This window comes from Leptodactylus fuscus, chromosome 5 (genome assembly GCF_031893055.1).
Source record: "Leptodactylus fuscus isolate aLepFus1 chromosome 5, aLepFus1.hap2, whole genome shotgun sequence".
Taxonomy (NCBI): Eukaryota; Metazoa; Chordata; class Amphibia; order Anura; family Leptodactylidae; genus Leptodactylus; species Leptodactylus fuscus.
Window position 1 is genome coordinate 18,610,373 of NC_134269.1, and position 26,800 is coordinate 18,637,172.

Consider the following 26,800-nt stretch of genomic DNA (forward strand, 5'->3'; position numbering starts at 1 on the left):
GTATCAGTATATATATATATTACACAGTACAGTGTGATTTCTCTCCATGTAGTAGTCGGGCCGGTGTCAGCACCAGGGACAGCTCCCTCCATCATGTAGTGTACAGTATATATACTGTCTATCACTACCTGTCCCATATCCCGGTGTCTGTCCTGTGGATTGATCAGTATATAGTCGGGGTCTCCCCTCCCTCGGTGACACAGGAGGTAGCTGATCTTTTGTGTTGATGTATTAGTGTATAGCAGTGTGCCATCCTCCTCCCCTCCCTCCTCTCTCTTCTCCTCCCTCTCTCGCTCCCTCTCTCCTTCCCTGCCTGTCTCTTCCCCCCTCCCTGTCTCATTCTCTCTGTTCCGCACTCTCCATATGACATGGATGATTCTGCCATCATCAGACGCAGGAGGCTGCAGGTACGGGGCTTGCTATAGGCTCGGCTTTATTACACTTTTATGTGTGTGGGTTTTTTTGGCTGTCACTTTACTGTGCAAATCTGTAATCTCCTGGTGGATTTACTGTAATGCTCCATCATTTCTCTCTTCTGACATATCTTCACTGCCACCCTATAGCAGTACTCCTCCCTCCATCCGACTTGCTCCCCCTCCCTCACCTCCTCCTCTTTACAGTGGCCGTACCTACATGTAGCACATATGGGATTGTGTTATGTACCTGTCATATTATACACACATGTGCTGTCACTCCCTGCAGTCCCTTGTTATTCTCAGTGTAAGGTCTGCCTATATGGCCTCCTAATACTCCGTATATACTCCCCTATATCTCCTCCTATTACTCCATAGATCCCTTCCTTATATCTCCTCCTATTACTCCATATATTCCCTCCCTGTATATCCTACTATTACTCTGTACATCCTCTCCATATAGTCGCTACCTATATTTCTGAATATTATTTTATATATCCCCTGCCTAGATCTCCTCCTATTACTCCATATATCCATTTTCTATATATATTCCTACTTCCTTCCTTCCCTGTATCTCCTTCTATGATTCCATATATTCTCTCCCTATATATCCTACTATTACTCCATACATCTTCTCCATATATCATCTCCCTATAGCTCATATTATTCCATATGTCCCCTCCCTATATGTCCTTCTATTACTCCATATATATCCACTTCCCATATCTCCTCTTATTACTCCATATATCCTCCCCTATATCTCCTCTTATTACTCCATATATCCTCCCCTATATCTCCTCCTATTACTCCATATATCCTCCCCTATATCTCCTCTTATTACTCCATATATCCTCCCCTATATCTCTGCCTATTACTCCATATATCCTCCCTATATCTCCTCCTATTACTCCATATATCCTCCCTATATCTCCCCCTATTACTCCATATATCCTCTCCCTATATCTCCTCCTATTACTCCATATATCCTCCCCTATATCTCCTCCTATTACTCCATATATCCTCTCCTATATCTCCTCCTATTACTCCATATATCCTCCCCTATATCTCTGCCTATTACTCCATATATCCTCCCCTATATCTCCTCCTATTACTCCCTATATCCTCCCCTATATCTCCCCCTATTACTCCATATATCCTTCCCTATATCTCCTCCTATTACTCCATATATCCTCCCCTATATCTCCTCCTATTACTCCATATATCCTCTTCCTATATCTCCTCCTATTACTCCATATATCCCCCCTGTATCTCCTCCTATTACTCCATATATCCTCCCCTATATCTCCCCCTATTACTCCATAAATCCCCCCTGTATCTCCTCCTTTATTATTCCATATAGCTGTATACCTCTTCCTTTATCTTCTCCCTCATAGTTGTAACTTGATGTTATTGGGCCCCAAGGCAACATCTGTAATGGGGCCCCATTGTTGCCTGGTGTTATTTTGCATGTTATATTTCATGTGGCAGAGAGACGTTTGGCCCCCAGGCTTTGGGCCCCAGTAGGGCCTAAGTAGTCAGAGGGGCGGGGAGCAGCTTCAGCATAGTCACCCCGTTTCCTGGCTAACCTCACCTCCTGGGTGACATTGACATCACCCTTATGACATCACAAGATGGAGGCGGTAAGGGGGATCGCATTCGGGAGGTGTGACTAGTCAGAATCCCCGCCCCTGTGACTACTTGAGGTTATTACATATAATTTTATACGCTTTAGACATGTATAACTTCACATTGCCGTCACATGATTATGACTTGCTATGACATGAATGAATATTTCTCTCCTCAATTCTTATTTATTGTCTTAAGGACGGATGTAGTCCTGTTTATAAGTCATAAAATTGAGGTATTGGTATACCCCTTTAATTAAAGGGGAAGTGTTACCAAGCATGGTTTTCCTATGTTCGCTTATATATATGATGTCCTTTAAAAAACCAAAGTTATTTTTGGGATTATTGTATCCTTTTAATTATTTAGTGATAGTTTTCAGGGGGCTTAGAAAGTTTTCCTGAATCTGACCACTTCCTGTTTTTTGGGGGTCAGATCTACCGAGCTTTGTGTCATGTGACCCTGACTCTATACTGATTGGCTGAGAGCTCACAGAGGGGAGGGGCATAGGTGTGAAGCTGTTTCCATCCCTCTTACTTAGAGGGCCTAGTGGGTGTAGTTGTGTAGCAAAATAATGGCCCGGGTTCCTTTACCTGTATAGACGGCCCCGTTTCTCCCGTCACACCCCTATCGTTGCTGTATATACAAGTCTCGTATACCCGGCTCCTGCATTTCCTTGTGTAGTATTATACCCTGCCTATAATATACGCTCTCTCTGCTGTCTGTTGCTAGGAAACCACCGTATCCTAATGTGTCACTGAGTAATGCTCCGGCTCCTTGCTATGCATCCTGGGTTATATAGGCCCAGGCCGTGCAATGCATTGTGGGATGATAGACGTTGACTTATGTATTCCCTCTCCCTGTATACCCCTATGGTTGCCTAATGGCTGGCTGACTCCTTGCTATGATGCTTATTTATGAGTGTGCAATGCATTGTGGGATACAGCGCACCTCCTACATAGCATCGCTGTCTAGTCTAGCTTTGTTTGCATTGTGCAGATTGATATATGGTGATGTGATGCTTTTAAGGTAGTGGCTCGGCTAGTAATATATGTGTGTGGCCAGGGCGTATGCCAGATTTTGGAAAGGGGATGATTCAGGCCACAGCTGATTTGTTCAGCCATGCCGCTACCCTATCCAATTCCCCCTTCAACTTGTCTGGTCTTTGTGTGCCCCCAAACATTGTAATTATCCCTTATTCGGCCCCACACACACTTAGATGCGCCCTAGTGGTCCCCACACAGTATGAGGACCCCTTAGTGGCCTATACATAGTGTAATGTTTTGTAGTGTCCCCCACACAGTATAATGCCTCTAAGTGCCCCCCAAACAGTTCTATGTCATTTATGTGGTCCGCGCACAGTATAGTGTAGCCTTAGTGGCCCCACACACAGTATAATACCACCTTAGTGTCCCCCACACATTGCATTGCTGCCTTAGTGTCCCCCACACAGTATCATGTAATGTTCCCTACACAGTATAATGCAGCCTTATTGATCCCGCACACTATAATGCAACTTTAGTGGACTCCACACACTATAATGCAGCCTTAGTGGTCTCTCCCACACGGTATAGTACCGCTTTGATGTCCCACACACAGTATAATACCATGTTAGTGTCCCCCCACACAGTATAATACCACCTCAGTGTCCCCCACACAGTATAATACCACCTTAGTGTCCCTCCACAGCATAATACCCCATTAGTGTCCCACACACACAGTATACTAGCTTAGTCCTCCACACACAGTATAATACCACCTTAGTGTTCCCCCCACACAGTATAATACCACCTTAGTGTCCCCCACACATTGCATTGCTGCCTTAGTGTCCCCCACACAGTATAATATCATGTAATGTTCCCTACACAGTATAATGCAGCCTTATTGATCCCGCACACTACAATGCAACTTTAGTGGACTCCACACACTATAATGCAGCCTTAGTGGTCTCCCCCACACAGTATAGTACCACTTTGGTGTCCCACACACAGTATAATACCATGTTAGTATCCCCACACACAGTATAATACCACCTTAGCATCCCCCACAGCATAATACCCCATTAGTATCCCCCACACACAGTATAATACCACCTTAGTCCTCCGCACATAGTATAATACCACCTTAGTGTTCCCCACACACAGTATACCACCTTAGTGTTTCCCACACACAGTATAATGCCACCTTAATGTCCCCCACACAGTATAATACCACCTTAGTGTCCCCTCACTCACAGTATAATACCACCTTAGTGTCCCCTCACTCACAGTATAATACCACCTTAGTGTTCCCCACACAGTATAATACCACCTTAGTGTCCCCCACACAGTATAATACCACCTTAGTGTCCCCCCACAGCATAATACCCCATTAGTGTCCCCCCACACACAGTATAATACCACCTTAGTCCTCCACACACAGTATAATACCACCTTAGTGTTCCCCCACACAGTATAATATCACCTTAGTGTTCCCCACACACAGTATAATGCCACCTCAATGTCCCCTCACACAGTATAATACCACCTTAGTGTCCCCTCACACAGTATAATACCACCTTAGTGTCCCCCACACAGTATAATACCACCTTAGTGTCCCCTCACACAGTATAATACCACCTTAGTGTCCCACACACAGTATAATACCACCTTAGTGTCTCCCACACAGTATAATACCACCTTAGTGTCCCCCACACACAGTATAATACCACCTTAGTGTCCCCGTCACAGTATAATACCACCTTAGTGTCCCCCACACAGTATAATACCACCTTAGTGTCCCCCACACAGTATAATACCACCTTAGTGTCCCCCACACACAGTATAATACCACCTTAGTGTCCCCTACACAGTATAATACCACCTTATTGTCCCCCACACACAGTATAATACCACCTTAGTGTCTCCCACACAGTATAATACCACCTTAGTGTCCCCCACACACAGTATAATACCACCTTAGTGTCCCCGTCACAGTATAATACCACCTTAGTGTCCTCCACACAGTATAATACCACCTTAGTGTCTCCCACACAGTATAATACCACCTTAGTGTCCCCATCACAGTATAATACCACCTTAGTGTCCCCCACACAGTATAATACCACCTTAGTGTCCCCCACACACAGTATAATACCACCATAGTGTTCCCCACACAGTATAATACCACCTTAGTGTCCCACACACAGTATAATACCACCTTAGTGTTCCCCACACAGTATAATACCACCTTAGTGTCCCCGTCACAGTATAATACCACCTTAGTGTCCCCGTCACAGTATAATACCACCTTAGTGTCCCCCACACAGTATAATACCACTTTAGTGTCCCCCACACCCTGTATAATACCACCTTAGTGTCCCCCACACAGTATAATACCACCTTAGTGTCCCCCACACACAGTATAATACCACCTTAGTGTCCTCCACACAGTATAATACCACCTTAGTGTCTCCCACACAGTATAATACCACCTTAGTGTCCCCATCACAGTATAATACCACCTTAGTGTCCCCCACACCCTGTATAATACCACCTTAGTGGTCCCCACACAGTATAATGCAGTCTTAGTGTCACAGCAATTTGCTAATGGCACCGTGACAGCCTTCTCTTTTATTACTTATGATGATGATAGCACCACCGCAGTCTTTGGCCATGTGATGTGTCTCAGCCATAGTCGCAGTATAGCCCTAGACATATCATGACATTCATTATTGACATCACTAGACAACACCCCAAACCCATTCATGTGGTTCCCATCTGCACGATGTGCAATAATGTCTAAGAATAAATCATCGCTCCCTTGTGACAGCCTGACTTTAAGGCCTCATGCACACGGCTGGGCACTCTGTCAGTGATCAAATCAAATAGACTTTATTGGCACGTCCGAATAGATATTTGGCATTGCCAAAGCTAGTAAAGTGTGGGTGGGAGTTGGAGTCGGGGGGGGGGGAGTGGTGTTTATGGGGGGATGGTTGATTTGGGGTATAACAGTCCGTGGAGTCTCATCTTCCTCTTGTTTGGTGACAGCTGGACACGTATTGGGCAGCGATCTCCACAGTGGCCTCTTCTTCTCCCAGTAGGATGTAGAGTTTCCTCTTCTCGTCTGCAGATATGAAGTCTGGGATGTGGGCAGAGAGTCTTTGGTAGTAGACGGCCCTCAAAGCTGAGTATTTGGTGCAGTGTAGCAGGAAGTGGGTCTCGTCTTCTAGGGCCCCCTGGTCACAGTGCTGGCACAGTCTGTTCTCCCGTGGCTTGTACGTCTGCCTGTGTCACCCCGTCTCCATCTCCAGGTTGTGGGCGCTCAGTCTGTACCGGCTCAGGGTCTGTCTGTGCTTGGGGTGGCGTATTCTCTCCAGGTAGGTGGCCATGGTGTAGTCTCTTTGCAGTGACTGGTACACAGTGAGTTTCTTGGAGTTATTTATTGCGCTTCTCCATTCCTCGATGTACCGCTCTTTGTCTCTCTCAATGGCTCCTTTTATTTGAGCCTTGTTCAGGGCATGTTGGGGGTTTTGGCTTGGCAGATGGCCGATGCTTGGTTGGGGGGTATCAGTTTTTCTCGGGGCTCTGTGGCTCAGCCAGGCTTGGTGGTGGTAAGAGCCAGGACTGCTGCCCTGTATGTGAGTCCAGAATGATAGTGCCCTCTTCTGCACGGTGAGCCATAAGGGGAGCCTGCCTAGCTCTGCCCTGCAGGCCATGTTGGTGGTGTTGCGATGGACATGGAGCAGGTACTTGCAGAACTCCAGGTGGAAGTTCTCTGTTGGGCTGGAATCCCACTTTGACTGGTCTGGGTAGGTGGCTGGGCCCCAAACCTCGCTGCCATAGAGAAGGATCGGGGTGATGACTGTGTCAAATATCTTCATCCAGACCCTCACTGGTGGTTTGAGGTGATACAGTTGTCTTCTGATGGCGTAGAAGGTTCTGCAGGCTTTTGCTTTCAGGGTTTCTATTGCTACTTTGAAGCTTCCTGATTGGCTGAGCTCCAGCCCCAGGTAGGTGTAGCTGTTGGTTTTCTCCAGTGTGGAGCCGTTCAGTGTGAATTGTGGGGTGGTGGAGGCTTTATTGTGGCCCTTCTTCTGGAATACCATGACTTTGGTCTTCTTCTGGTTGATGGGTAAGGCCCATGTGGTGCTGAATTTTTCCAGCACTGACAGGCTTTCTTGGAGGTCTTTCTCAGTGGGGGCCAGGAGTAGGAGGTCGTCGGTGTATAGCAGGAACTTCACCTTACAGTCATTCAGGGTGAGGCCTGGAGTTGGTGAGGCCTCTAGGGCTGCAGCCAGTTCATTGATGTAGATGTTGAAGTGTGGTAGCTGTGTGTTCCATCTCTATGCCCCATACACACACCTGTATATTATCGGCCCATATATCCGGCAGTGAGCCAAGAGAGAAGCTCAGGTCGGATCCTGTATTTGCCTGTTTTGCAGTCCAGGCTCACTTGATGAAGTGAATGCGTCCATCCAAGGAGCAGAACGATGGGATCTTGGTGCTTGCTTTGCAGGTGTTTATGGTAGTTGGTACTCCTGCTGATGGGTGGCAGTGCCAGGTATCGAATCTCCAAAGGTCATCAGTACATTGAAGCAACCCTTTAATGAGGTTGTATCGCTGGACAACCCCTTTAATTCATCCGTGGTGCAATTGATTTTCTTGCGGCAGAATTTTGAAACCTCTATAGTAACCAGTCATAACGCAGTTTCCATTTCAGGTGCAGAATATAAAATGTCGGGTGCGCTGTGGGTGTTGGCTATAGGTAGAAAGGACAGATTTTGGAACAGAACTTCTTCCAGCTCCTTCCATCTTGATAGCGCACGGCTCCTGCAGGAAACTGATCTGTGAAAGGTCTGGGTGTCCAATCCCAACCAATCAGATACTGATGACTTATAGTGTGCTACCAGTATGACCTATACACACTGTAGTGTGAATTTATCTGGCCATTTTCTGACATCAAATATTTGCAATTTTTGTGACTAACATAGTCCACTACTCTTGGTTCCTTTTGCTTTTATTCCTGCTTTGCACACTCTTGGCATTCTCTTGATGAGCTCCATGAGGTAGTCACCTGAAATGGTTTTCACTTCACAGGTGTGCCCTGTCAGATTTAATAAGTGGGATTTCTTGCCTTATAAATGGGGTTGGGACCATCAGTTGTGTTGTGCAGAAGTCAGGTGGATACACAGCTGATAGTCCTACTGAATAGACTGTTAGAATTTGTATTATGGCAAGAAAAAAGCAGCTAAGTCAAGAAGAACGAGTGGCCATCATTACTTTAAGAAATGAAGGTCAGTCAGTCGGAAAAATTGGGAAAACTCTGAAAGTGTCCCCAAGTGCAGGTGCAAAAACCATCAAGCGCTACAAAGAAACTGGCTGACATGAGGACCGGCCCAGGAAAGGAAGACCAAGAGTCACCTCTGCTGCGGAGGATAAATTCATCTGTCTCAGATAACAGCAGCTCAGATTAGAGAGCAGGTCAATGCCACACAGAGTTCTAGCAGCAGACACATCTCTACAACAACTGTTAAGAGGAGACTTTGTGCAGCAGCCGGCCTTCATGGTAAAATAGCTGCTAGAAAACCACTGCTAAGGACAGGCAACAAGCAGAAAAGACTTGTCTGGGCTAAAGAACACAAGGAATGGACATTAGACCAGTGGAAATGGTCCAAATATGAGTCCAAATATGAGATCTTTGGTTCCAACCATCGTGTCTTTGTGCGACACAGAAAGGTGACTGGATGGACTCTACATGCCTGGTTCCCACTGTGAAGCATGGGGAGGAGGTGTGATGGTGTGGGGGTGCTTTGCTGTTGGGGATTTATTCAAAATTGAAGGCATACTGAACCAGCATGGCTACCACAGCATCTTGCAGCGGCATGCTATTCCATCCGGTTTGCGTTTAGTTGGACCATCATTTATTTTTCTGCAGGACAATGACCCCAAACACCTCCAGGCTGTGTAAGGGCTATCTGACCAAGAAGGAGAGTGATGGGGTGCTACACCAGATGACCTGGCCTCCACAGTCACCAGACCTGAACCCAATCGAGATGGTTTGGGGTGAGCTGGGCCGCAGAGTGAAGGCAAAAGGGCCAACAAGTGCTAAGTACCTCTGGGAACTCCTTCAAGACTGTTAGAAGACCATTTCAGGTGACTACCTCTTGAAGCTCATCAAGAGAATGCCAAGAGTGTGCAAAGCAGGAATCAAAGCAAAAGCTGGCTACTTTGAAGAACTGAGAATATAAGACAGATTTTCAGTTGTGTCACACTTTTTTGTTAAGTATATAATTCCACGTGTGTTACTTCATAGTTTTGATGCCTTCAGTGTGAATCCACACTTATATAGTCATGGAAATACAGAAAACTCTTTGAATGAGAATGTGTGTCCAAACTTTTGGTCTGTACTGTATATGTTCCCATTTTTTGTATGTTGAGCCTTTTATGGGTTAATACTTTGCAATTTGATGATTTTATGTCATTTCCTGCTCTAGAGAGTATGTATTCTGTAATATTATATGTAACTTACCTGAAGAAGTGGGAACGCTTTGTACTTTTGTGCTTTTGTTTTTTTTGTTTTTTAATAAGCACCTTCTTTTTGAAGCAGCGCCTTGTACTTACCTCATAGTTTTTGCAGTCCTTCTGACTTCATTCTATTCTTTTTATATAAGATTACCCAGTTCCTTCACTTTTGTTATCGGGTCAGTTCTGGGTCCTTTTCGTTTTAATATTTTTAGTAAGGACCTGGTAGAGGGTGAATGCAGATAATACTAAGCTCTGTAAAGTAGTATATTACAGAGGAGGATAGTAGTATATTACAGAGGAGGATGGTAGTATATTACAGAGGAGGATAGTAGTATATTAAAGAGGAGGATGGTAGTATATTACAGAGGAGGATAGTAGTATATTACAGAGGAGGATAGTAGTATATCACAGAGGAGGATAGTAGTATATTACAGAGGAGGATAGTAGTATATTACAGAGGAGGATAGTAGTATATCACAGAGGAGGATAGTAGTATATCACAGAGGAGGATAGTAGTATATCACAGAGGAGGATAGTAGTATATTACAGAGGAGGATAGTAGTATATTACAGAGGAGGATAGTAGTATATCACAGAGGAGGATAGTAGTATATCACAGAGGAGGATAGTAGTATATCACAGAGGAGGATAGTAGTATATTACAGAGGAGGATAGTAGTATATCAGAGGGGAGGATACCAGTATATTACAGAGGAGGATAGCAGTGTATTACAGAGGAGGATAGTAGTATATTACAGAGGAGGATGGTAGTATATTACAGAGGAGGATAGTAGTATATTACAGAGGAGGATAGTAGTATATCAGAGGGGAGGATAGTAGTATATCACAGAAGAGGATAGTAGTATATCACAGAGGAGGATAGTAGTATATCACAGAGGAGGATAGTAGTATATCACAGAGGAGGATAGTAGTATATCACAGAGGAGGATAGTAGTATATTACAGAGGAGGATAGTAGTATATCACAGAGGAGGATAGTAGTATATTACAGAGGAGGATAGTAGTATATCAGAGGGGAGGATACCAGTATATTACAGAGGAGGATAGCAGTGTATTACAGAGGAGGATAGTAGTATATTACAGAGGAGGATGGTAGTATATTACAGAGGAGGATAGTAGTATATTACAGAGGAGGATAGTAGTATATCAGAGGGGAGGATAGTAGTATATCACAGAAGAGGATAGTAGTATATCACAGGGGAGGATAGTAGTATATCACAGAGGAGGATAGTAGTATATCACAGGGGAGGATAGTAGTATATTACAGAGGAGGATAGTAGTATATTACAGAGAAGGATAGTAGTATATTACAGAGGAGGATAGTAGTATATTACAGAGGAGGATAGTAGTATATCAGAGGGGAGGATAGTAGTATATCACAGAAGAGGATAGTAGTATATCACAGGGGAGGATAGTAGTATATCACAGAGGAGGATAGTAGTATATCACAGGGGAGGATAGTAGTATATTACAGAGGAGGATAGTAGTATATCACAGGGGAGGATAGTAGTATATTAGAGGGGAGGATAGTAGTATATCACAGAGGAGGATAGTAGTATATTACAGAGGAGGATAGTAGTATATTACAGAGGAGGATAGTAGTATATCACAGAGGAGGATAGTAGTATATCACAGAGGAGGATAGTAGTATATTACAGAGGAGGATAGTAGTATATCACAGAAGAGGATAGTAGTATATCACAGAGGAGGATAGTAGTATATCACAGAGGAGGATAGTAGTATATCACAGAGGAGGATAGTAGTATATTACAGAGGAGGATAGTAGTATATTACAGAGGAGGATAGTAGTATATCACAGAGGAGGATAGTAGTATATCACAGAGGAGGATAGTAGTATATTACAGAGGAGGATAGTAGTATATCACAGAAGAGGATAGTAGTATATCACAGGGGAGGATAGTAGTATATTACAGAGGAGGATAGTAGTATATCACAGGGGAGGATAGTAGTATATCACAGGGGAGGATAGTAGTATATCACAGGGGAGGATAGTAGTATATTAGAGGGGAGGATAGTAGTATATCACAGAGGAGGATAGTAGTATATCACAGAAGAGGATAGTAGTATATCACAGGGGAGGATAGTAGTATATTACAGAGGAGGATAGTAGTATATTAGAGGGGAGGATAGTAGTATATTACAGAGGAGGATAGTAGTATATCACAGAAGAGGATAGTAGTATATCACAGGGGAGGATAGTAGTATATCACAGAGGAGGATAGTAGTATATTAGAGGGGAGGATAGTAGTATATTACAGAGGAGGATAGTAGTATATCACAGAAGAGGATAGTAGTATATCACAGGGGAGGATAGTAGTATATCACAGAGGAGGATAGTAGTATATTAGAGGGGAGGATAGTAGTACATCACAGAGGAGGATAGTAGTATATTACAGAGGAGGATAGTAGTATATCACAGAGGAGGATAGCAGTATATTACAGAGGAGGATAGTAGTATATCACAGGGGAGGATAGTAGTATATCACAGGGGAGGATAGTAGTATATCACAGAGGAGGATAGCAGTATATTACAGAGGAGGATAGTAGTATATCAGAGGGGAGGATAGCAGTATATTACAGAGGAGGATAGTAGTATATCACAGAGAAGGATAGTAGTATATCACAGGGGAGGATAGTAGTATATCACAGGGGAGGATAGTAGTATATCACAGGGGAGGATTGTAGTATATCACAGGGGAGGATTGTAGTATATCACAGAGGAGGAACACAGGTTACGAATACTGCTGAAAACAATGGGGATATTAGTGGACAGTAATCTTAATTTTAGCTACCAGTGTCAGGCGGCTGCTGCCAATGCAAGTAAAATCATGGGCTGCATTAAAAGAGGAATATATGCTCACGACAAGGATATAGTTGTGCCTCTTTACAAATCACTGGTCAGGCCATATGTACAATTCTGTGCCAATTTTGGGCACCTTTATATAGGAAAAATATAACTGAACTGGAGTGTATACAGAGGAGGTGACCAAAGTAATTAAGGGAATGTATGGATTAGAGCAGTGTATCCATGGGGGGTTCACCTGGCTATCCCCAGAGGTACATGCCATGGTGAAAGCCCCTCCAAGAATGGTAGTCTAGGGGGTTCACTACTCACAAACCACTATTATACTCTAGGGTCTCCTCAGACCACATAGTATAATAATTGGAGGCCCAGAGGAGGTGAGTAACGAACAGTGTTATTCACCTTCCCCTTGACTCTGGTCTCTGATGTGGGTCCCCTTCTCTTCAAGTCTCTTCCAACATCTTGTATAAGATCAAGGCCTGCTGAGCCCTGTGATATTGCCCTAGTGGTCATGTGGTTCAGCATCTGTATTATGAAGCAGGACTCATTTGACCGCTGAGGACCTATCTCTGGCCTCAGCGGAACATAACCTCATACAAGAGGTTAGAAGAGGCTCGAAGAAGATGGGGACCCATGACAGACCCTAGGGGAGGTAAGTAACGCTACATATGTTTGCTCATCTTCCTTTTGCCATTACTTTATACATAGAGGCACTGTGGGGCCATTATATTATATATTGGGCACTGAAGGGGCCATTATACTACATCGGGTTGAGATCTAACAACAATGTACAAAGACATCTCTGCACTGTCCATTCACATTTCCAGTGATCTTTCTACACTAGGCCAGTGACTATGATAAGGGGCCTCCCCTGCAATTAGAGGAAATAAGGGGGGGGGATTCTTTACAGTAAGAACTGTAAAGAAATGGGACTATGGAACTGAGGCGATGACTGATAACTTGTGCGGGTTCTAGAGGAGTCTAGATGATTTTTTGAGATAGAAAATATAAATTTTTGGGATAGGATGTCCCAGGGACTCAGTATAGTTTGGAGTTGGGGAAGTATTTTTCTTATAAGATTTTACTTGTCTTCCTCTGGATGAGTTTGGTGGATTTATAGGTTGGATTTGATCGACTTGGTGTCTTTATCCAACTTTATCTGCTATGATTCTATGACATTGTCTAAAGTACATGGTCAGTCTCCTACCACATGAAGGGTCAACTGAACTGATAGAACTGCCATATTAGTTCTAGGTAGTCCTGACTATGGATGGCCACCAGAAGACATCAAACATTGTCCGATGCCCACGTATATGACGCACTGCCATGGATCCTAACAACTAAAGCCCTCATGGACACAATGTTGTACCTACATGGATGACATGGTGCAATGCCATTGTGGACAACTGACTGCGTTCTTGGGAGGTTGTCTTGTCCTGGGATGACATTAGGTTTCATTATGCCACATGCAGTATTTTCCATTGATGCCCACCATTATGTCATAGTGTTTAGTGTCTTCATGATACAATGCCCAAATAAGTTGGATCCAGTGCAGTTACCATCCTGTATGTCCAGGCCCCATGTGTTGCAATGGTTCCGTTACCCAATTTATCCAGACTAGTGGCTCCTGTGTCAGTAGTGCAGCCTTAGGGCTATCATAGCGCTCTCTGATATAGACCTCTCCGCTCTCATCCTCTCAGACCATTGCTTCACTGTAACCTTGCAGTGATGGTTGTAGTGCAAGACGTATATAAAATTGGGTATTACCCCTCTTCACCCAGCACATGTGTAGTCCTTGGCTACATAAAGCAGTAAACATCAGGATTTCTGTAAACGCTCTACAACAAGAAGCTGTTGCTTCCCTGAAGCTATTTTGCTACTAGTACTAGAAGCCTTGGTGATTCTTCGCCCCAAGGGAGTCTGGGTCTTTGCTTTCATTGTCATAGAAAAACACTGATGGTTGGGGGGAGGAGGATTGCAGAAGATCACGGCAAGACATGGAGGAAAAGGTTCAAAGAACACAAATATTGAAGTATCTTTTATCTAAGAGACATGTATGGGACACATCGATATCCGCCTCAATATTGCTGGCACAGGTATCCTGCAAATGTAGGCAAGGAACGGAGGGGAACAACAGAAGAGGGATGGAAGAGGAACGGGGCAGGGAAGGATTAGGAGTCAGATTGGGAAGGAAAGCAGGACACAGAGAGATTAGGAACCAGACTGGTCACGTACAGGGGTCACATCATATTAATGGAGGTGCGTGCACTTGTGGTATCCAGCAGTAAGATAAGACAGTTGTCTGCAATAGTTCTATGTATAATGAATCTCCAGAAATCAATTCTTTAAGACCATGTATTACTGCAATGGATTTTCCATTCCCTTATATCCTAGTTTATACTGGTCCATACTCTGTGAGACCAACACACTTGAAGTTCATTTTTGTGACAAAAATGGTTCAACTATGGTTGACATTCATCTAAAAATGGTTTCCTCGTATTAAAGTGGCTCTCTGCTATGGCCAATTCTTGCTAGAAGAGTCCCTTGGCAATAAACTGATCACCAAGACTCCCCTGCCAGTATTCCCAGCTATCCGCGGTAATCTGGCAGTAAGTGTTCAGTTTCCCTGCAGCACCCCTACAGGGAAAATGAAGCATTACATCATGAACATTGAAATCAGTATGTAATGTAGGACAGGACTGGTTGTCCAGACATTCTTGGGTAAGAGATGAGGGTCCTGAACAGACGACCCCCCCATCTAATAACTCATTCCCTAATAATGTGTATGGAAATAGTTTTTCTAAACCAGGACTTCAGCATGCTTAAAGGGCTTGTCCAAGAATCTGACACTTCACAGAGGAGGCTTGGGAAGGTGAAACATCCTACTAATATTATAATCCTATGTTTGGATGTTTGTTCCTCAATCACGCAAAAATGGCTGCACAGATTTGCATGACATTCGGTACACACATAGATTGGAAGCTGGAAGGAAACATAGACTACTTATTAGGCGGCTAAATGCCCGTACCTCGTGACCGCTACCACCGAATTCATGTTCACACTGGGCTAAAGGACCTGAGATGACGTCATCTCAGGTCCTTCAGCCGTTCTCCGATAGGATCGCATGAGTGTGTGGGCGGTGCTATATAGGCTCACCCCGCACAGTGTGCAACGCGACGGTCCAGCCTGACGCCACCAGCTTTGCTGTGGGACCCCGCGGAGTGTATTGGGTGTGTCGGCTGTGGCTAATTAGTGTTCAGCCTCTGCCAGCGGGGAGTGACACTTGTGGAAATGTTGGCAGCATCTATTGGCTCAACATACTCTGTGAGTACGATGGGGGTATCAGGTCTGCAACCTGACGGGAGTGAGGGGGGGGGGGGCGGGGGCCCGCTGGAGGAGGGTTGTGGGGGGCACTTAGAGGTCTGTGGGCTGCCTGGGATGCGCCAGAGGTGGGTGCCGCACAGGGGGTAAGTGGAGGGGGGCGGAATTAGTGGGGCCGCACCGCACCTGCGTATACTACGCATATACATAGATGTCGCAGAGCCAAGGTGTGGGAGCAGGTGGATTATTGGCAACACCCATTGTATATGTATACGCAGGTCGGCTCCTACAAACATCCCCCGGGCAGATGCTCGTTAAATATATGTTTATATTCACCTGTTCCCAGTGCTTCTGTGTCTATTTGACCACGGAACGTGGCATCCTCCGTGCCGCATGTGACCGCTGAGACCTATATGTGACCTGCAGCTGGAAATGGCCCAGTGATGTCACTCACATGTCACCAGGTCCTTAATTGTGGCCCTCTCGTGCACCCCACTGTGTATGAGCACTAACTCCCCTCACCCCCTTCCTTCCTCTTTCATTACACGGGGCAGTTGTTGGCCACATCACGATGGGTGACATGACTTCCTAAAGGATTTTGGTGACTACTGGTCTATGACATAATGACAGTGCGGCATTGGGTTCTGATTCGCACTCCGCCTTTAATCAAATTCTGCTAAGATCATTAAATGTTAATGCGAAAAACATCCTGACAACCTGACGTGATGTCAGCAGACCAGGCAGTAAGCCACCATAGACTAGTTTTGCCAGCAGCTATAAAAACTACATTTCCCATGAGACTATGAGAGGCAGGCGGCTCGCTCGGGTCTCTCAGCAGGCTCACATGAATATGCAGAAGGCTTCTTACCGCCATTGTAGGCCATCCATATGCAATGAACCTAGATAATGATGTGCAGGATGGGCAGCCGCTCGCTGCTACACCGGGCACCAGCTTCCCCGATCGTGAAGATTCATCTACCATCCGGGTCTAGCTGTCATTCAAGCCTGATAATGCTTTATCGACAAATTTATTCTGTGCGCCGATACCTGAGGCGCCTTACATTTGCATATTGAAAGGCCTTATGGGAGAAACTGGAAAATTATTCAAGTGCATAATGTAAGTAATGGAGAAGATCCAGAGCAATAAGGACTAGAAAAACAAAACCGTATCTAAACCGGGACCGTGATGCCTTGTGGCAAGCTGCTGCATTTACATATCTCGTGCCTGGACTTTCTCCTTTCAGGCTAGAGTCCCACATAGGGTGGGAAAAAACGTATTGCATCTTTTCTCGCAACACTTTTCACACAACTTTATACTGTGGGGGCAGGTTAATGTGTGATGCCACTGCAGGGGCATTGTATTATGTGGGGGCATCGAAGGGGGTTATTATAATTTGTTCAGGCCAGGTATATGTAAGTGGAGGTAATAGGGGCGCTCCACTTATGAAACCTTTGCATGGGGCCGACCAATGTGTTAAATTCTCCCATAGTGTTGAACCTCTACCAGGCATTGTAGCTGGCACCTGAGGTGCCATTGAGACTGTTATTGTAATGAGTCACTGTTGGTGTGGCAAAGCAGTTGGATCAGTAATAAAGGCCATATTTGCGGTCATACATGGTCATACCTCCCAACCGTCCTGATTTCCGCGGGACATTCACGATTTCGGTGACGTGTCCCGCGGTCACGGTTGGAGGGAGGTATGTCCCAATTTCAACTCAGATCTGCGTCTGGAGGACGCAGATCTGAGTTGAATACATATGCGGCTGAAGCAAGGAGCTGTCACTGCACTCCGGCTAGTGGCTGTGTAGGCGCGATGTGATTATGTCACATCGCACCTACAACTGTGTTAGCGAGACTGCGGAGAGAGCGGCGGGGGAGAGAGGAAAAGGTGAGTGTAAGTGGTTTTTGTGTGTAGACATTGAGGTGGAACATGAAATTGGGGACAGATGAAGGAGGGAACGGCATGACACTGGGGGCAGAGATGTGGGGACATGATTTTGGGGGCAGAGATGGGGGGACATGAATCTGGAGGCAAAGATGGGGGGACATGAAACTGGGGGCAGAGATGGGGGACATGATTCTGGGGCAGAGATGGGGGGACATGAATCTGGGTGCAGAGATGAGGGACATGAATCTGGGGGAAGAGATGGGGGACATGAATCTGGAGGCAGAGATGGGGGACATGAATCTGGGTGCAGAGATGAGGGACATGAATCTGGGGGAAGAGATGGGGGACATGAATCTGGGGGAAGAGATGGGGGGACATGAATCTGGGGGCAGAGATGGGGGAACATTAATCTGGGGGCAGAGATGGGGGGACATGAATCTGGGGGCAGAGATGGGAGGACATGAATCTGGGGGCAGAGATGGGGGAACATTAATCTGGGGGCAGAGATGGGGGGACATGAATCTGGGGGCAGAGATGGGGGGACATGAATCTGGGGGAAGAGATGGGGGGACAGGAATCTGGGGGCAGAGATGGAGGGACATGAATCTGGGGGCAGAGATGGGGGGACAGGAATCTGTGGGGAGAGATGGAGAGGGCATGAATCTGGGGGCAGAGATGGGGGGACATGAATCTGGGGGCAGAGATGGGGGGACATGATTCTGGGGGCAGAGATGGAGAGGACATGAATCTGGGGGAAGAGATGGGGGACATGAATCTGGGGGCAGAGATGGGGGGACATGAATCTGGGGGCAGAGATGGGGGACATGAATCTGGGGGCAGAGATGGGGGGACATGATTCTGGGGGCAGAGATGGGGGGACATGAATCTGGGTGCAGAGATGGAGAAGACATGAATCTGGGGGAAGAGATGGGGGGACATGAATCTGGGGGCAGAGATGGGGGGACATGAATCTGGGGGCAGAGATGGGGGGACATGACTCTGGGGGCAGAGATGGGGGGACATGAATCTGGGTGCAGAGATGGAGAGGACATGAATCTGGGGGAAGAGATGGGGGGACATGAATCTAGGGGCAGAGATGGGGGGACATGAATCTGGGGGCAGAGATGGGGGACATGAATCTGGGGGCAGAGATGGAGAGGACATGAAACTGGGGGCAGAGCTGGAGGGGACATGCAACTGGGGGCAGATGATGGGTGTATATGAAACTGGGGGAGACATAATTTATGGGTGACTGTAGGAGGATTATACTCTGTGCGGGCACATGAAAAATGAATGAGAATGGGCGAAGTCAACATAAAAGTGGGTGGAGCTAAATTTGCCGCGGCGCACTATGCGTGCCACACATTTTGTCCCTCTTTCAGTTCTTCAAAAGTTGGGAGGTATGCATGGTTGTAGAAGGCGACCCATGGCCTTGCATACATTGTAGAGGGCGACCCATGGCCTTGTATTTACTGTGGAGCGTAGATAAAGTAGAAATTCCTAATATCTTAGCTGCCATTGTGCTGCAGTGCAGTGTAGTAGTGAGCTCTGACAATTGCTGCACCTCTTAGATTCACGCTCTGGAGCACATCCTTGTAAACAGGCTGAACGCTGCTCCGAGACGCCTCTCCGGGCGGACGGTAATAGGTAGTCTGCTGCAGCCCAGGAAATTGGCAAGGGAGCAAAATCTAGCACTGACAGAAGAGCCTGCACCAGCCAGCAGCTGAGTAGTAGCAGGCCGGAGGGATGACACAGAGCTATTGATTCCAAGAAGATTATTGCTCCCTTGTCATCGGGGGAAGATGACGCCATGAGGTTCATTTACGGCAAACCTTCTAATGTCTGGCTGAGATGTTCCTTTCTAGTTATAAAATCTTAGCACGGTGAATGCACTATAGTGCTGGGTAAGAGCTGGCGGGGGGCCTGTCCGATGGCTCCTAACATCTATAGTGGAAGTTCAGGTTGGAATTGTCTTATAGGTGACATCATGTTGGCAATGCCTGTATACCTGACCGCGCACTCTTACCTTTAAAGGGATATTCCCATCTCAAGGATTCTATACTGCTATCTTATGTCAATTCAAGAGCTTTCCTGAGTATATTGCTTTAGCAATGCTGCTTCATTTGTTTACACATTGTTGTCAAGACTCCTCTGATGCAGGACAGACGACTTGGCTCCCTGCTCTCTGGAGGGGAGGGGGGCGGTGTACACTGTATTTATTTCAGAGCTGTTCTCTCCTGGTCTGGGCAGACAATTGTGTTATCTCTCTATTGAAACACAAAGATAACATTGAGCTTACAGCAAGTCCATTGTCAATCCTGGCAGGGTGTAAGTGTTCTCCAAACCTGTGTAATGTAATATTCATTGACTGTGTATAAATCATCTGCATTATTATATGTTTCTAGTAATGATAATAAATAATCTCTCACGGTAAAGGCAATGCCTATATATGTAGAGTTTCTTTACAGTGTTCTGTCAATCCAACAGTCAAAGCCCACCCACCAGCTTGCCGAAGGACACTTCCTAATTTATATCCTGTTTAGGTTCAGCACCTTTAGAATTGATTTATTTTCAGGTCAGCTGTGATATTTAGTTTGCAAGCTCATGACACCTCCCTGTTAGCAGTGCAGCCAGCAAACAAAACATTACAGCAGCATGTGACCTCGGATTTGGGAGTGATTTAGATTTGGACCTGAGATTTCATTGCAGGGGAGAAAGGAGGGGTACACAGAGAGTGAATGCAGACAGATGAATCATGGGAAATGTAGTTTATCCGTAGATTCACTGCATGATACATGTTGGAGTATTGTGACAGCCCGTACGTTACTATCCCGCTCCCTGGCGGCACCTACTGGGTATTTTCCTGTTTTTTGGGCATTAGACTCCTCATTGACTGCCAAGCTCTATTTACTTCTGTTTTCTTAAATCTTCTCTATTTACCGGGAATCAGCCAAAATAGGTGTCTGTATTGTGACTGGTCGTGTGTGATGTGTCTGCGCCGCACCATGTGGCAGCGACATCAGTCCTGTAATATGGTAGAGCGGAGCTGTCAATCATCTGTAGCCCCTCCCAAAATAAGCTGCTGGCGCTGTAAACATTGCACCACACATGTCATCTCTCCCGCAACGTCTGTGGCAAGTCATAGAAGTAAAATTAGATATACATTATTTATACACACGGATTTTAGCGCCTGTTCTCACCATATGGGCTCTGTTCTTGTGGTGGTTCTCACCGACGTCACGTAAACGGCTCCAAGAACATTCCCCAGAACTTTCCAGAAGTATGACGGCCATGTGATCTATTGACGTTTATGGCAAGGATAAAAGTAAAAAAATTAGCAGACGTGAGCCTTGCCCCAGTATGGTCGGACCTAGATGGGCACTGTCCCTGGGTGCCGTGGCGTAGCAGTGTATAGGGACGACATGGCTCTTACTGGTATGACCTGTGCTGTGAGGTTATGCTGATCCAGACATCCCAACATTATTCTTAGGGTATTTTATGCCCCACTCGATTTGCCCATATAACCTTACAGAAGAGGGCCCTTTGCCATATAGAATAATGGTATATTTTATATAGGGCCCAATCAAGGTTTGGGGCCTGGTAGTTTTGCATGTTGTGTGTTCCCGAGAGTGTGGGAGTGAGGCCCTGTAATAATGTACCATGTATAGTGACCCCTGTAATAATGTACCATGTATAGTGACCCTGTAATAATGTACCATGTATAGTGACCCTGTAATAATGTACCATGTATAGTGACCCCTGTAATAATGTACCATGTATAGTGACCCCTGTAATATTGTACCATGTATAGTGACCCTGTAATAATGTACCATGCACAGTGACCCTGTAATAATGTACCATGTATAGTGACCCTGTAATAATGTACCATGTATAGTGACCCTGTAATAATGTACCATGTATAGTGACCCTGTAATAATGTACCATGTATAGTGACCCTGTAATAATGTACCATGTATAGTGACCCTGTAATAATGTACCATGTATAGTGACCCTGTAATAATGTACCATGTATAGTGACCCTGTAATAATGTACCATGTATAGTGACCCCTGTAATAATGTACCATGTATAGTGACCCTGTAATAATGTACCATGTATAGTGACCTGTAATAATGTACCATGTATAGTGACCCCTGTAATAATGTACCATGTATAGTGACCCTGTAATAATGTACCATGTATAGTGACCCCTGTAATAATACACCATGTATAGTGACCCCTGTAATAATGTACCATGTATAGTGACCCTGTAATAATGTACCTTGTATAGTGACCCCTGTAATAATGTACCATGCACAGTGACCCCTGTAATAATGTACCATGTATAGTGACCCTGTAATAATATACAATGTATAGTGACCCTGCAATAATGTATCATGTATAGTGACCCTGTAATAATGTACCATGTATAGTGACCCCTGTAATAATGTACCATGCACAGTGACCCCTGTAATAATGTACCATGTATAGTGACCCCTGTAATAATGTACCATGTATAGTGACCCTGCAATAATGTATCATGTATAGTGACCCTGTAATAATGTACCATGTATAGTGACCCTGTAATAATGCACCATGTATAGTGACCCTGCAATAATGTATCATGTATAGTGACCCTGTAATAATGTACCATGTATAGTGACCCCTGTAATAATGTACCATGTATAGTGACCCTGTAATAATGTACCATGTATAGTGACCCCTGTAATAATGTACCATGTACAGTGACCCTGTAATAATGTACCATGTATAGTGACCCCTGTAATAATGTACCATGTATAGTGACCCTGTAATAATGTACCATGTATAGTGACCCTGTAATAATGTACCATGTATAGTGACCCTGTAATAATGTACCATGCATAGTGACCCCTGTAATAATGTACCATGTATAGTGACCCTGTAATAAGGTACCATGTATAGTGACCCTGTAATAATGTACCATGTATAGTGACCCCTGTAATAATGTACCATATGTAGTGACCCTGTAATAATGTACCATGTATAGTGACCCTGTAATAATGTACCATGTATAGTGACCCTGTAATAAAGTACCATGTATAGTGACCCCTGTAATAATGCACCATGTACAGTGACCCTGTAATAATGTACCATGTATAGTGACCCCTGTAATAATGTACCATGTATAGTGACCCCTGTAATAATACACCATGTATAGTGACCCCTGTAATAATGTACCATGTATAGTGACCCTGTAATAATGTACCATGTATAGTGACCCCTGTAATAATACACCATGTATAGTGACCCCTGTAATAATGTACCATGTATAGTGACCCTGTAATAATGTACCATGTATAGTGACCCCTGTAATAATGTACCATGTATAGTGACCCTGTAATAATGTACCATGTATAGTGACCCCTGTAATAATGTACCATGTATAGTGACCCTGTAATAATGTACCATGTATAGTGACCCTGTAATAATGTACCATGTATAGTAACCCCTGTAATAAAGTACCATGCATAGTCACCCTGTAATAATGTACCATGTATAGTGACCCTGTAATAATGTACCATGTATAGTGACCCCTGTAATAATACACCATGTATAGTGACCCCTGTAATAATGTACCATGTATAGTGACCCCTGTAATAATGTACCATGTATAGTGACCCTGTAATAATGTACCATGTATAGTGACCCCTGTAATAATGTACCATGTATAGTGACCCTGTAATAATGTACCATGTATAGTGACCCTGTAATAATGTACCATGTATAGTAACCCCTGTAATAAAGTACCATGCATAGTCACCCTGTAATAATGTACCATGTATAGTGACCCCTGTAATAATGTACCATGTATAGTGACCCTGTAATAATGTACCATGTATAGTGACCCTGTAATAATGTACCATGTATAGTGACCCCTGTAATAATGTACCATGTATAGTGACCCCTGTAATAATGTACCATGTATAGTGACCCTGTAATAATGTACCATGTATAGTGACCCCTGTAATAATGTACCATGTATAGTGACCCTGTAATAATGTACCATGTATAGTGACCCTGTAATAATGTACCATGTATAGTAACCCCTGTAATAAAGTACCATGCATAGTCACCCTGTAATAATGTACCATGTATAGTGACCCCTGTAATAATGTACCATGTATAGTGACCCTGTAATAATGTACCATGTATAGTGACCCCTGTAATAATGTACCATGTATAGAGATGAGCGAACACTAAAATGTTCGAGGTTCGAAATTCGAATCGAACAGCCGCTCACTGTTCGTGTGTTCGAACGGGTTTCGAACCCCATTATAGTCTATGGGGAACATAAACTCGTTAAGGGGGAAACCCAAATCCGTGTCTGGAGGGTCACCAAGTCCACTATGACACCACAGGAAATGATGCCAACACCTCTGGAATGACACTGGGACAGCAGGGGAAGCATGTCTGGGGGCATCTAACACACCAAAGACCCTCTATTACCCCAACATCACAGCCTAACAACTACACACTTTACACACTCAATACCACCTCTCTGACAGTAGGAAAACACCTTGAAACATGTGTATTTGGCACTTGCAGTGAGGAGAGCTTGTCACCAGCAGTGAATTTGGCCCTTGTAGTAAGTTGAGGTTGGCACCAACATTTGTTTTGAAAATCAGGGTGGATTGAGCCTCTAACCAGCAGAGTTTGGACCAATTAATGGTGGAGGGAGCCTCTAAACAGCCAAGTTTGGACCAATTCATGGTGGAGGGAGCCTCTAACCAGCCCAGTTTGGACCAATTCATGGTGGAGGGAGCCTCTAAAAAACCCAGTTTGGACCAATTCATGGTGGAGGGAGCCTCTAAAAAACCCAGTTTGGACCAATTCATGGTGGAGGGAGCCTCTAAAAAACCCAGTTTGGACCAATTCATGGTGGAGGGAGCCTCTAACCAGCCCAGTTTGGACCAATTCATGGTGGAGGGAGCCTCTAAAAACCCCAGTTTGGACCAATTCATGGTGGAGGGAGCCTCTAAACAGCCCAGTTTGGACCAATTCATGGTGGAGGGAGCCTCTAAAAACCCCAATTTGGACCAATTCATGGTGGAGGGAGCCTCTAACCAGCCCAGTTTGGACCAATTCATGGTGGAGGGAGCCTCTAACCAGCCCAGTTTGGGCAAATTCATGGTGGAGGGAGCCTCTAAAAACCCCAATTTGGACCAATTCATGGTGGAGGGAGCCTCTAAACAGCCCAGTTTGGGCAAATTCATGGTGGAGGGAGCCTCTAAAAACCCCAGTTTGGACCAATTCATGGTGGAGGGAGCCTCTAAAAAACCCAGTTTGGACCAATTCATGGTGGAGGGAGCCTCTAACCAGCCCAGTTTGGACCAATTCATGGTGGAGGGAGCCTCTAAAAACCCCAGTTTGGACCAATTCATGGTGGAGGGAGCCTCTAAAAAACCCAGTTTGGACCAATTCATGGTGGAGGGAGCCTCTAACCAGCCCAGTTTGGGCAAATTCATGGTGGAGGGAGCCTCTAAAAACCCCAATTTGGACCAATTCATGGTGGAGGGAGCCTCTAAACAGCCCAGTTTGGGCAAATTCATGGTGGAGGGAGCCTCTAAAAACCCCAGTTTGGACCAATTCATGGTGGAGGGAGCCTCTAAACAGCCCAGTTTGGACCAATTCATGGTGGAGGGAGCCTCTAAAAACCCCAGTTTGGACCAATTCATGGTGGAGGGAGCCTCTAAAAAACCCAGTTTGGACCAATTCATGGTGGAGGGAGCCTCTAACCAGCCCAGTTTGGACCAATTCATGGTGGAGGGAGCCTCTAAACAGCCCAGTTTGGGCAAATTCATGGTGGAGGGAGCCTCTAACCAGCCCAGTTTGGACCAATTCATGGTGGAGGGAGCCTCTAAAAACCCCAGTTTGGACCAATTCACGGTGGAGGGAGCCTCTAAAAACCCCAGTTTGGACCAATTCATGGTGGAGGGAGCCTCTAAAAACCCCAGTTTGGACCAATTCATGCTGGAGGGAGCCTCTAAACAGCCCAGTTTGGGCAAATTCATGGTGGAGGGAGCCTCTAAAAACCCCAGTTTGGACCAATTCATGGTGGAGGGAGCCTCTAAAAACCCCAATTTGGACCAATTCATGGTGGAGGGAGCCTCTAAAAAGCCCAGTTTGGGCAAATTCATGGTGGAGGGAGCCTCTAAAAACCCCAGTTTGGACCAATTCATGGTGGAGGGAGCCTCTAAAAACCCCAGTTTGGACCAATTCATGGTGGAGGGAGCCTCTAAAAAACCCAGTTTGGACCAATTCATGGTGGAGGGAGCCTCTAAACAGCCCAGTTTGGGCAAATTCATGGTGGAGGGAGCCTCTAAAAACCCCAGTTTGGACCAATTCATGGTGGAGGGAGCCTCTAAAAACCCCAGTTTGGACCAATTCATGGTGGAGGGAGCCTCTAAAAACCCCAGTTTGGACCAATTCATGGTGGAGGGAGCCTCTAAACAGCCCAGTTTGGACCAATTCATGGTGGAGGGAGCCTCTAAACAGCCCAGTTTGGGCAAATTCATGGTGGAGGGAGCCTCTAACCAGCCCAGTTTGGACCAATTCATGGTGGAGGGAGCCTCTAAACAGCCCAGTTTGGGCAAATTCATGGTGGAGGGAGCCTCTAACCAGCCCAGTTTGGACCAATTCATGGTGGAGGGAGCCTCTAAACAGCCCAGTTTGGGCAAATTCATGGTGGAGGGAGCCTCTAAAAACCCCAGTTTGGACCAATTCATGGTGGAGGGAGCCTCTAAAAACCCCAGTTTGGACCAATTCATGGTGGAGGGAGCCTCTAAAAAACCCAGTTTGGACCAATTCATGGTGGAGGGAGCCTCTAACCAGCCCAGTTTGGACCAATTCATGGTGGAGGGAGCCTCTAAAAACCCCAGTTTGGACCAATTCATGGTGGAGGGAGCCTCTAAAAAACCCAGTTTGGACCAATTCATGGTGGAGGGAGCCTCTAACCAGCCCAGTTTGGACCAATTCATGGTGGAGGGAGCCTCTAAAAAACCCAGTTTGGACCAATTCATGGTGGAGGGAGCCTCTAAACAGCCCAGTTTGGGCAAATTCATGGTGGAGGGAGCCTCTAACCAGCCCAGTTTGGACCAATTCATGGTGGAGGGAGCCTCTAAACAGCCCAGTTTGGGCAAATTCATGGTGGAGGGAGCCTCTAAAA

The 26,800-nt window shown here is 45.4% G+C and overlaps 1 protein-coding gene across 2 annotated transcripts in view; it reads left to right on the forward strand.

The window, feature by feature from the left end:
* The first annotated feature begins 321 nt into the window (after nt 1-321).
* Nucleotides 322-26,800, forward strand: part of MAST1 (microtubule associated serine/threonine kinase 1) — an 86,049-nt gene continuing 59,570 nt past the window's right edge. For both annotated transcript variants that reach the window (XM_075272534.1, XM_075272535.1), the window contains exon 1: nt 322-407. In XM_075272534.1, coding sequence (XP_075128635.1) covers nt 369-407 — 39 coding nt within the window. In that variant the 5' untranslated portion in view covers nt 322-368. The remainder of the gene's footprint in view (nt 408-26,800) is intronic.